The 12550-nt window shown below is 58.2% G+C and overlaps 3 protein-coding genes across 3 annotated transcripts; 1 reads left to right on the top strand and 2 right to left on the bottom strand.

Moving 5' to 3' along the window:
* Positions 1-274: 274 nt before the first annotated feature.
* Positions 275-1350, bottom strand: ColSpa_06289 (tryptamine 4-monooxygenase; the record flags this gene model as incomplete). Its single annotated transcript, XM_049272501.1, has 4 exons — positions 275-541; positions 654-777; positions 830-1184; positions 1236-1350. 4 exons carry the CDS (start codon positions 1348-1350, stop codon positions 275-277), a joined length of 861 nt encoding a protein of 286 aa, XP_049128458.1.
* Positions 1351-2217: 867 nt separating this feature from the next.
* ColSpa_06288 (salicylate hydroxylase) lies at positions 2218-3256 on the top strand (the record flags this gene model as incomplete). Its single annotated transcript, XM_049272500.1, has 2 exons — positions 2218-2875; positions 2925-3256. The coding sequence occupies 2 exons, from the start codon at positions 2218-2220 to the stop codon at positions 3254-3256; spliced, it is 990 nt and encodes a 329-aa protein (XP_049128457.1).
* Positions 3257-9592: 6336 nt separating this feature from the next.
* ColSpa_06287 (putative UDP-N-acetylglucosamine--peptide N-acetylglucosaminyltransferase SEC) lies at positions 9593-12550 on the bottom strand (the record flags this gene model as incomplete). The annotated part of the gene is made up of 1 exon (XM_049272499.1): positions 9593-12550. The coding sequence occupies one exon, from the start codon at positions 12548-12550 to the stop codon at positions 9593-9595; it is 2958 nt and encodes a 985-aa protein (XP_049128456.1).

The raw sequence follows: 12550 nt of genomic DNA, 5'->3' as shown, positions 1-12550 counted from the left end.
TACGTTTCCAGGGTACCACACTCCCTGAATCTTTGATCCGCCTGGCGGAACAACTCGAGGCATGGAAGAAGGAGCTGGCGGGTAGATTCGAAGCGTCTCTTTAATCACTGCATCCATCAGGGGAAGTGCCGCTAAATCCACGCCAGTATAAGATGCTGGAAGCATATCCACTTCTTCTCGCAGCCGATATAAGATTTCGGGATGCTTGATAAGAAACCAGATTACGTATGTGATAGTAATGGAAGTGGCTTCGGAGCCGGCGACACTTTCACAGTCAATACCCAATATTCCAGAGCGCAGACTCTAAGTGAAAGAGAGATTGAAGAAGAAAGGCAGTTCTGAAGTGACTGGTAACATACATGAAGCCGTGCCCGGCAATTGCGATCGACCACGACGAATAGGGACGCTTGGGCTTTCCATCTTGGAGGTAAGCGTCCATAAGTGTGCCGAACTCTGGTTTCTCCTCGTTCAAAAAGGCATCCACACGCGTTTGGGCGTACTTGAAAACTCTTTGAAGACCGTAGGTCGCATCCTTCAGCCGCTGGAAGGGCAAATACGGAATCAATGGGACCAGCCATGCGAACGTGTTTTGCTAGATCGAACTACATCAGCGCGCCTTTGTTGAGATGTTTAAGATTATAAGGGTAACTCACCAGCCCGATAACCATGAATGCGTTGTTGAAGTCGATGCAGTACTGATGCTCCTGCCCAGATTCAAGCTGGTGAAATGACTGCCCAAAGGCGAGATCGCCAATCGTATCCAGCATGAGGAACTTGCTTTCCAATTGTGAGTCTAACGCACACATATCCAAGAAAGATATGGACTCACAGGTATAAAAAGAGATCCAGCTCACGCTTTTCTTTCATAACTGCCACAAGAGTTGCCAGAATGGGCTGGAACCGCCGCTCATACTGGCGCAACGCCGCCGGCGAGAGTTGCGCTTGCAAATCCTTCCTCTCATAGGCTGCTTGCTGGTTATCAACATAATTGAAGAGTCCAGAGTACTTTGGACCGATTCCTGGCTGGATAGTGGCGTAAAAGTCGGACTTCAGAAACTCTTGACATCTCTTGTTGTAGATGGTTTGAAACGCCTCAGGCGTTGCCAAGGATAACTTGTTTGGTCCAACTCGCACCACCGGACCGAATTTGACATGAAGTTCATGAATCACCTTGAACTTGTCACCTGTGTAGCGCTGTCAGCATCGCGCTTATCTGGTCTTGGTCTGGAACATACATTGAACGGTATGATAGACCTCCCACCAGTCTGTCAAAGCGGCAATCCTAGGTCCCGGGAACTTTGTCAGGGGAGACAAAAACAAGTTCCAGATGACGGTCCAAAGTGTGTTCATACATACTAAAACGACAATGCTGATCAAGAAATATGGCAACAGAATAGATGGATGAGAACGGATTTGATGCAGCAAACTCGGAATGTCAACTATGCACAAGGCCATGATGCTGAATTTCGGCGGCCAACTCTTGCGATTGGATTCAGCCAGCTCTAGAAGATAAACACATGCGTTGGTGCTCACCAGCTGGTACTTCCTTTACATGTTATACCTTGAAGCCGATGCTTCCCCATGGGGTACTTCCATACACGCATCCCACACGGACCGCTCGCAGCTCCGAATTCGCCCCGGTGGGGGGCGCCAATGCACTCCACCCTCTCCCGGGCCCCCGTGTGGGGGGCGTGATCTTCCCCGAGCATCGCTGTTACATTTTCCCCGCAAGCACGATATACCTGGTCGTAGATTTGACATGGTCCATGTTTAAGCTGTAGACCACCGTCATGTATATAGGTTGTACATGTACTCGTCCAGGGCTATAAGTATTGCCCTTGCGTCCGAATCCTATCAAGCTGTAGAAACCAACTCGTAAGATGGCGTCTCGAAATCGGTTGCGTATTATCATCTGTGGAGCGGGGATCGCCGGCCTCGCCGCTGCCCTTCTTCTGAGAGAGGACCATGATGTGCTGGTGCTCGAGGCGTCGGACTCGAACAAGGAAATGGGCGCCGCCATCACGCTTTCAATGAATGCCACGAGATTGTTGAACTCTAGCTACCGGCGGGCGGGGTTGGACCCGGCTTTGGCTCGTTACGTTGAAGCTGAAAAGGCAAACAGTCTTGAATCAACATCCTTGAGAATGTCGGCACTGACAACCTTACTAGTTGCAAGAAGTGGACGGGCTATCTCTCAAAGTTCTGTCAGAGCTCCCGATGGCACCCGTTGAGGCAAGATACGGCGCGCCTTGGTGGTACTTTTCTCGACAAGACATCCACACAGAGCTGAAGAGAGCCGCCTTATCTCCAAAGGGGCTGGGAATGCCAGCCAAACTACTGCTGGGAGCCGGAATTGAGCACGTGGACCTGGAGTCAAACACCGTCCATCTTCGAGACAAGCGAACCTTTCATGGCGATGTCATAATCGGAGCTGACGGCATAAGGTCGCCTTCCGGAACGTCTGTCTTCGGGTCTCTGCCATATGAAAAGACCGGCTTCTCGGCCTATCGATTCATGGTCCCAAGCCAGCCTATTCGTGACGACGTGGACACTGCTCAGTTTGTCGACTGCGCCAAGGTCATTATGATACTCCACGGCGCGTACCGCATCGTCATTTACCCGTGCGCAGGCTGGGAGACGTTGAACTTTGCCTGCATCTTTCCGGACGATATCGAGCGGCGCCACCAGTGGGACACGAAGGTATCGGTGGACGACCTGGTGGAGACATTCAAGCACCTCCATCCCGCCGTGGTGAAGATGCTTTCCATGGCGGAAGACGTAGGCGTATGGGCGCTGCGTGACCGAGAACCCTTGTCACAGATTGTCAAAGGCAGATTCAGCCTCATTGGCGACGCCGCCCACGCCATGTTACCACGTAAAACCAAATCGTACTGAAAATGACGCCCGCGCTAACAGATTCATAGACCAAGGCCAGGGCGCGTGTCAGGCTATCGAGGACGCAGAAGCGCTCCGGGTGCTCCTCAAACACGCTTTGCGTGACGAAGTAGAAGACAGGCTGAGCATGTACAACGCACTGAGAGTGGGACGGGTTCGCCGAGTAATCGAAAACTCGAGAGCCATGGCGCCAAAGAGAGAGAGTGAAGGACCTGGGCAACCCGACAAGTCCTTTTCCCGCGAATGTGCCGATTACCACTGGAATTACAATGTTACGACAGAAGCGGCCAAGGTGCTGGAACAAAACGGGATCAAGCACGTAATGGTGAATGAGTCCACGGGTGCTGTGTCTCTGCTCTGAACTTGAGCGATTGGCTTAGCGTTTGCGATGACTACTTTGCTTAGCTTTCCACTTACGATGTGCCCTTATTGAACCACACTCATCTGTTTCTCGATTGGTGTAGTTCGACGTGTGTACGCAAGTCTTTGTTTAAAGTCAAAGTTGTGAATGTTATGGAGTGTGAGGCTGTACATGTTGAAGCGGATTTTTAAGTTGAGCGTGGAGCATGAGCTGTCAACGATCAAGGAAGTGCAAGGGCGGCAGCCAATTTCTGAGCATACTTCAGCGCGTGATCGACGGAATATCACTCCTTAGACTCTCCAGGTAGTTACTCACAATGGCACCGCGTCTGGTACCTTACAACCATCGACAGCTTGTAGTGGAGATGTAATCATAACTCGTTATTCATCAAAGGTATCAAGACTCAATATCATGAAGCAATGGTATCAACCAAGCCAAAAAACGCCGCCAAGCCGTCCCTCAACATCTCACTCCTTCCGTTCCCCCGCCGTCTTTAGCAATCTGTCGACCATTCTCCCACCTCTTCAACCTGACCATTACTCCACCCGCTCAACCATGCTTCCCAGTGACAGCCCCAACCGCCAAAGTCTCGATTCTTCCCGAGTACAGCCTCATGACGTGACACACAGGGTCTCCCCATACCACCCCTCTCAACTCCTCGTCCGAGACCGTCTGCGCGACAACCCCCTCGTCCAGCCTCTCGCTCACCGTCTTCCTGTCCTTGATCCTCGCCTTGGGGTTGCCGCTCCGCAGCACCACGATCCTGCCGGGCGAGCTGAGCGTGCTCGGCGGGAGGTGCCAGACGGGCTTCCTCCTACCGTCCCGGTCCCTCTCCGACGAGTCCCGGGGCTCCTTGGGCGGCGCGTGGACGAGCGACGCCTTGCTCTCCCTCGGCCTCAGCGACATCTTGCTCGCCTTGGCCGCCAGCCTGCTCCCCGCGCTCGCCTTCTTCTCCCGCTCCGGGCCCCGGACACGACCAGCGCGGTGCTCGCCTGCCCCGACTGCTTCCTCTCCCTCGGCGGCGCCGGCGCCGGCGACGCGAACAGCTCCAGCAGGCTCCTCACGTACGCCTTGTCCGCCCTCGCCACGGGGTCGCCCTCGTTCACGAAGGTCAGGAACAGGCTCTTGCGCAGCTCCGGCCGGTCCGGCCGCTTCAGCGGCAGCAGGCTCACGGGCGGCGTACCAAACGTCACGCAGTGCACGCGCTTGAAGCACCCCGTCAGGATGTTGAGCTCGCTCTCGGCCTGGCGCGACGTCGCCAGCATGTGCGAGTACAGCAGGGTCGCGACGGCGCCGCCGGCCGAGTGGCCCGTGATCAGCAGGCTATAGGAGCTGCGTCCCGGGTCCTCCTCGAGGAGCTGCCGCAGCCGCGCGGCGACGGGCTTGACCATCTTGCGGGCGACCGTCAGGAACCCCGCGTGGCACGAGTTGCCCGGGTCGTCGAGGAACCCGGCGGGCGAGGCCGGCGCCGTGTTAAGGTTCACGGCCCAGTCCATGAAGGTCGCGGAGCCGCGGATCGCAAAGACAATGGTGTTCATGTGGTCCATGGGGACCGACTTGATGACCATGGCCTTTGTGCCCGTCTTCCAGTCCGCCGAGACGTGGGTGTCGCGCTCGGCGCCCTTGGGGTGCTCGTAGACGCGCTCGGCGTACTGCGCAGCCATGCAGAGGAGGGGCCAGGTAGGCATGTATCTGGGGGGTGTTAGCGTTCTCGTCCTTGTCCAGACTGCGAGGCCGTGGGTTGCCGATGAGGAGAGAAAACTCACAGTCTCAGCGGCGGGAGGTTCATGGGCAACCTCGAGTTGGCGTACAACTCCACCTTGGCGAAATAATTCCCAGAGACCACCGACGTAGCGACGGCCGTCGACTGCACCTTTGACGACGACGATTCCTTTTCCTTGGTCCTCTTCTTCGCGCCGCTGCCCGCCTTCTCTTCCCTCGCCCCCCTCCCAACCCCGCCGGCCCCCGGACCGCCTCTCTTCCCATCCCCCTCGGGCCCTGGCGGTGGGCCCCCATTCTGGTATGAGAACAGGGCCTTCTCGTTCCCCACCAGCCGCTCCCGGTCAATCAGCGTCATGACGTCGTTGAAGCACCCAGCGATCTGGTCGACGCAGGCGGCGGTGGAGTTGATGAGCTGGGTGGCGTGCGGGTGGAAGTTGGGCTCCTCGAGGAAGTGCGGCGAGGTGAAGTCCTTGGCGATGGTCACCACGGAGCCGGCGAACTTGTCGAGGCCTGAGGGACACGTTGCGGAGGCGCCTGCGACGGCGCCCTGGGCAGAGTAAGGGTTCGCGCCCGCGCCGGTGTGGGATGCCACGGGCGGCGCGGGGAGGGCGAGGTGGGAGGGCGGCGGGTGGAGGTAGTAGTGCTGGTTGACGACGATGGGCGGAGGGTACTGGCCCCGTTGGGGATACTGAGACCATCCCTGGGGGCGCTGCTGCTGGACCTGGTGTTGTTGCTGTGGTTGTGGGTGATAGTATGGGGGCGGGGGTTGGTGATGTTGCCCCTGTTGCGCCTGGTGCTGCGGTCGAGGCTGCCAGTACGGCGGCGTCTGCGTCGTCGACGTGGCATATCTCGAAGAAGGCGGCGGCGGCGGCGGTGCGTGGTAGTGCCCCAGGGCGCTCACGGGCGCGGGCTTGACCGGCACCGGCACCGGCTCGGGGGCGGCCTTCCTGACCTTTTTGCGGTCGAAGAAGCCCATGGCGGCGGTGGCATTCAATCCACTTTGGCTGAGCTGAATGCGGTGTGTGTCTGCATACGCTACCTCTAGACTGAGGTGTGGTCTGTAGTTGGTGAACCCTTGTCGTCTTAAGATGTAGCCCGGCGAGTCTTGGCGCGAGGTTGAGTTTCTGCAAGCAGTCGAACTTACGGGAGGGCGGATGGCAAAGAGTCGGGAAAGGGAATGGCAAGAGATTCCTTCAATGTCTTTTGGCCGGGGTGTTGAAGGGGCCAAGTTTCCGGCATGAGGGTCCGCCAAGGCGGTCAGTGAAAGAAACGACGAGAGGGCGACACGAGCAGGCGTCCACTTCGTGTAGCCAGGCGTTCGGTGTCTTGTGGGAGGCTTGCTGGTCTCCCCACCTCGGATGTTTTTACCTCGATGAGAGGGATGATCTCAGTTTTGAGGTAACTCTGCGGCAGCTGAACGCGTCGCGGAACAAAGCGGTGTCCACGGTGCCTCGTCTGTCCACCGTATGGGACGAGGCAAGGTAGGCGACGGTACGAATTCGTAACAAGGTGATGGATATCTCGATGTCGTACGACTTCAGAAACGCTGCGCCCCGCCAGTTCTCCTGCCAGTGCTGTCGGTCCCGTTGGGAAACACAGACGTAAAAGCGAGTACGAACAAAAGGGATCAACGCTGGAGATGCGGCTGAGGCCTGGAGCCGCTTGGTGGCGATCTGCCGCGGCTGCGAGGCTTAGACAACGGAGGGTTGAAGGGATGTCCCCCGCTATGTCGAGGGCTTGACAAGATGGAAATATATGCACGGCGTGGGCTGCGAGGCGGGAATCACACCGTGGAAGCCATCTATCCAAGACTCTATCGGCCAAAAGAGAAAGGGGAAACAAGGAAACCAAACAGACCAAAAACGAATGGAGCCCGCCGACTCTTCTATTGCCGAGCCATGATGCGGCAGGGGCAGGGAAAAGGCATCATGTGTCTTGACTTTAGAGCCCTCTCTTACTATTCATAAACACCCTTTCTCTCCCCCCTCCCCTCCATCAACACCAACTCGCGCTCACTACCGGACCAGGTCCCCCTCCAAGAATCCCAAGCAGAGGGGTCACAATGGCCGCGCTAAGAACCCGCACCTATCATCATGCACCCTCGAAGCCAAGACTCATGTCTTTCTCTCGCAAGTACTCTTCCCATATACCGGACGCCGAAACGGTACATCTGAGCCCATGAAGAGCACCCCAACGGCGTCTCTGCTCATCCAGCAAACCCCCCGTCTACGCCCTCCGATTCGTCGCCCGCCGACCAGTCCGCCGCTCTCTCGCGCGCAGGGCCCTCTGCACTTGCGCCGGCACGCAGGCCCACTCCGGGTTAGCCAGCCCCCCCCCCCCCCCGATCGTCCGTCGGTTGCATGGCCGGACCAGGCGCTGCGTCTCTCTGCGAATATTTCATCGGGAGAGGCAAACCCGCCGTATCAACCGTCGGTGGCCATTGGCAGACACTTAAACGAGTCGCCGCCTATCGAGAGAGGGGGAGCGAATACATGCGCAACCCGTCCCCAGGCCAGACAAACCAACCTCTCTCGCTCTCTCCATCTCATGCTCAATATTTCATGCATCCCGCAGAGCCTGCCTGCAATAGACAGGTACACGGTGATAAACGACGAAAAAAAAACTCATGAACGACGAAGAAACACCAACCACGCCCCCCAAAAGCAACCCCCCGTCTACCAATGCCCGACGAGCCGAGTGAGTTCGTATGCGCGTAGCCGCCGAGAAACGACGCTACCGCACGAGCGAACCCCCTCGTCCGCCCTCTTATCCTCTTATCCTGCTTGCTTTTCTGGAGCGCTCCCCCCCTGGCCTGCATCCTGCGTTTCTGTTTGGTGTATCCTAGGTGTTGTCCACCTCTCCCTGCGAGAAGTATCTAGGCCTCTCAAGAGTCTGAAGAACACGTGAACGAATGGGGCGGGACGCTTTACGTGACTCACTCAGATGCGCACGAAAACCCCTCCCCGCGCCATTGAAGTTCTTTTCTGCAGTCGAGTACCGCCGCTCTCGCCATTGGATTTGGCAGGGGACGAGCTCCAACGACGATTGCATCCTGGTCTGCTTGCGCGCAACCTCGCAGCCCAGTAAGGCTTGCAGATGGCCGCAGACGCCGACGAGACGCCGTTCAAGCCCGCCATCGCCTGCACGTGTGGCCGAGGAACCGTCCGCAAGTTCCGAGATGTGCTGCTGGTCTTCGCAGTGAGTCAACGGCGGTAAAAACGTTGCCTTCTCTCGGCGCGCTTATCTCGAACCTCTCGGTCCATGGGGGCATGCACAGTTGCAACCCGCTCCCCCTCGAATAAGGTTGGGTTTGCAAGACACAGACAGTAGCCTCGGGGGCGCGGAAGCTTAGCATTACCTAGACATGCCCCCGGCAACCACGGCAGCCGGCCGGGTGCCAGGCCGCTCGGCTGCGCTGCAGATGCAGAGCCTATTCCACGCGTTGCTTGGCGCGCCCTGGTGGGTCGAGATGGTGATGGGAGGACCAGACAAGACAGCATTGTCCACGTGCAAGTGCCGTCTCTCATGTCTACTGTTTCTCGGGCCGTTTTTTCGTATTCAACATTGAGGAACGTAGAGAAATGTAGTCCGTTGGCTAAGAGATGCCTCTGATTGTCGTCTACCGACAACGCCCAAAGAACCTTGGTACATGAGGCGCGCCAAAGTTGTCCAGGATTGTCTTCCGTATCCTAACCTCCCGCTGATTGAGCTCTTGACTTCCAGGGACATGCTGCACATGTGCCCACATGCCATGTTGACCATCTGCCTAGACGCCATCCCAACACACTCATCATCATTGCCCTTATCGTTCAGTCAACTCACACATCTCCCCTCGTGCATCGCCTCGCCTCGCTCGCATGACAGGATAGAACGTTTGTGAACCTCTACCAAACCACAGAATCCCGAAATCCTCGGTCGGGTCCATCCCCCAAAAGGCACCAAGCACTCTCAGAAGCACCATCCCCTCCTCAGAACAGGCAAAAGACGCCATACATTAGCCGCGCCCCCAAGGCTTCCGGCAGCGGCGTGGCGCGCCCGGCTCAAACCTTTTTTCTTTTTATGTTAAAGAACGGGCGTCCGATACCACCTACACCACCGTCGTAACTACCGGGACGATGCCGAGCCAAGATATGGGATGAACAGCGGAAGCGGCAGCGTGTCCCCCCCAACACCCGGGGAACATGGGCCGAGTCGGCTCGAGCACCCTACGTCAAGCTAAAAGGCTTCCAGCAAGCCTCATCCAACAAGACAGGACTGCATCGCCGACATTGCGAGGTGGTTAGCTTCGGTGGTCACATAAACCTCACATCACATCACAGCACATTACACTATAGCACAGCACGGGCCGGGACAGATGGTTAAACAAAGGCACAACTTTCTCCATTTTCGCGAGATGAAAAATCGCTACTGACATCCGTTCCAAGCCGCCGTGCTACCATTGACGTCGTTATGTCCCGCTCGAGCGGAACCCACAATGACAAGAGGACAGACGCCGCTACAAGTATAGAATGATCCAGCAAACTCTTTCTCCCAGCTTTTCAGATAAAAGTAGACTACCGAAACAAGGCAAGAAACAAACAGACTTCTCTTCCCTGGCCAACCGTCGTCGCCGCATCAGATCGGGCTCTGCGGATCCCGCATGCTGCCGCTGGCGCTGGCGCTCCCGCTGTGCACGCTGCTGCCGCCGGACCCGGCGCCGTCGCTGCGTTGACGCCGCGTAAAGGCAAACGTCACCGGCGTACGCTGGGCCGTGGGCTGCTGCGCAGGCGTGTTGTGCATGGACAGGAACTCGTCGTCGCCGTTGCTCGACTGCGTGAATCCGGAGACGTCACTCAGCATCGACGAAGACCGACCCCTGGCCTTGAGAGACATCATGCTGTGGTGCGGCGGCGGGTACCCCCAGACCGACTGCGTCGAGTTCGTGGGCAGCGGCAGCGCCGAGCCGGACCCCGTCATCATGGACGTGGGCCACATCGAGGCTCCCGGCATCACGTACTGCGATGCGGGCGCGGCGGCGGACGTCGGCGTCCAGGCGGGCGCCGCGGGGTTGTAGGCGGGCGTGGACGTCTGAGGCGCGGCGGAGTGGTGTTCGGGCATGTCAAAGGGCATCGACGCGGCGGTGGCGTAGTTCATGTGCTCGTGGTACGCCTGGAGCTGCTGCAGCAGCGCGTTGACCTGCTCCTGCTTGAGGGCGTTGGCCGCCTTGATGTCGGCAATGCTACCCCGGAAGTTGTTCTCAATTGTCGACGTCTCCGCCTGCCACGCTGCCCGCGCCTGGCGCCGTCGCTCGGCCTCGTCAAGCCCGCGGTTGTTGGCGTCCGTGATGCGGCCGAGCTCGTTGTCGACCTTGGCAATGCGCGCCGCAATCTTGTTCCGCTTGGTTTGCATGCCGGCCTGCTCGTCCTCCTTGGCCTTCACAGCCTTGGCGATGCTGGCCTTATGCTCCTTGAACTCCTTGGACGCGGCGTCGAAGACAGCCTTCTCGGCGGACCACTCCTTCTCCGTCTGTTTCTTGCGCTCGTAGAATCCTTCCGGTGCTGTTTCAAACGCCTTGAGATCCGCTTCGAGCTGGGCAATCTCCTTCTCTGACTGGGCCTTGGTGTTCTCCTGCTGGATAATCTTCTGTCTGTGCTTGTCGTCGTTGCCACCCGCCGACTGGATCACGTTGTCGAGTCTCTCGTTTTCCTTCTTGAGCGAGCTGATCTTGTTCTTCCACTCCTTGCGCAGGGTCTTGAGCCTCGACTTCTCCTCCGCCAGCCGCTCGTTGTTCGCGTTGATGGTGCTCTTCAGCGTCGTAGCGGGCGAGTCCGGGCGGAGGGACTGCGGCGTGCTCACGGGCGGGTTGACGGAGCCCTCCTGGTCCTTGTTCTGGGCAAAAGAGGTGCGGATGCTGGTGGAAAAGATGACTCGGTTCGTGCAGGTGTCGACAAACTCGCAGACGTACTTGGACAGCGGTCGCAGTCCGTAAATGTCACCGCACCACCGGTGGTGGCCGGGCTGCTCGTCCTGGTCGTCGTCTTGGATGCGGAAAATGCGTGTCGGCTGCCAAAAAGCATTGTTGACTCGGACGTAAAAGGGCTTCGAAGTGTCGACCCCCGCCGGCCGTGAAACGTGGCCGTTCGGCGCAGCGCTAGGGCTGTCGGGGAAGTGACTGGTGTTGAAGCAAACCTCATCGTGACCGATGTAGGAAATCCAAATCTGTTCAGCCTGGCTGTCGAACGGGGCGTTCCCCAGATTGTGAATGTCGGTAGCGTTGGAGCCAGCTGACTCGGAGGTCGCGTGCGATAACTCGTATTCCTTGACCATGACGATCTTGGTGCTTGCCAGGGCCGCCCACAGCGGCTGCTGGAGGCGCACTTGTGTGCTCTGTTTCCTCTTCTTTTTTGTAGATGATACTGTTGCGTTTTGTTGGAAAGTCGCGTCGCTGTCTGGCGTGGCAAACCCGGCGTCGGCGGCCGTATCGGTGGCATACGGCTTGCCTGCTTCCGGGTCTGTTATGCTGTGTGCCGACGCGCTCCCCTTTTCTCTCCTTAGATACCACTCTCTGATATATCGCACTATGCCCTGTGTCAAAATGTGTATGGCGAGGACGCTCTTGATCCACCCGTGCGGCCCTCTCTTGTCGAAGCCGCGGGTAAACGATTCTAACGGGTCGTCGGAATCGGGCGAGAACCGCCAGTTGGCAGGGAGGAACTTGGCCGCTCGAGACCAGTGAAACCTAGAGCCGCGTAGCAAATGGGACCCTATGACCAGGAAGAAACAGGTGGTGACGCTCCTCGACGCTCCTTCCCTCGTGTTTGATCCACCGCCAAGCGTGGCGGCGATGACGGGCTTTGCAAAGTCAAGGATGGCAAGCTGCATGGTCGGCCACAGAAACAGCCAGACCAGAAGGATGAAAACATCCATGCATAGGACCGTGACGAGAGAGGGCATGGTCGAGTTGTAGTCGAAGATCTCGGCCAGGTTGATGTTCATTCCGGAGCTGGTGGTAACGGGGGGCACAAAGGTCAGAAACGTGAAGACCATGTAGATACCGGAGAGGGCGACGGGCGGGACCTGCATGAGCAGGATGAGGATAGCGAGGGTGTCATAGAGTGGCAGAGCTCTCAGGACGGTAGCGGCGAACTCGACGGGGCCGCCGGGGTCACGGTGGACGTCGGCGTTCTTGGTGGCATTGACATCGATCTGGCGATGGCTCGCGTCGACGACGCCGTTGGCCAAGGTGGACGAGAGCGAGTCGGACGACGACGTCTCGGAGCATCCGCCTAGCGAGGGCCGCCTGGCAGCGGCGTCGCCGTTCCGGTGTTCGGGGGCCATGGTGTCGTGGGCGGCAGCGAGGGTCGCGTTCTTGGGGTTGCCGTGAGGAGAGCCGTTACCGTTGGGGAGAGACGAGGGGAGGACCGAGGCGGCGGCATTCTGGTCGGGGGTGTTCCGGGCAGAGGCGTCGAGGTTCGGCTGGCTCTTTTTGTTGGCGACTCGCTTCGCGGGGCCTACAAGACCATTTTCGTGCCTGGTATCGCGTTGGTTGGCGGCGCCTTGCTGTCGCTTCGAGGAACTTGAAGCACGAGGCAT

This window comes from Colletotrichum spaethianum (genome assembly GCF_022836535.1).
Source record: "Colletotrichum spaethianum MAFF 239500 DNA, contig15, whole genome shotgun sequence".
Lineage (NCBI taxonomy): Eukaryota > Fungi > Ascomycota > Sordariomycetes > Glomerellales > Glomerellaceae > Colletotrichum > Colletotrichum spaethianum.
Note: the sequence above shows the minus strand (reverse complement) of the source record. Positions and strands in the feature narration are given on the sequence as shown.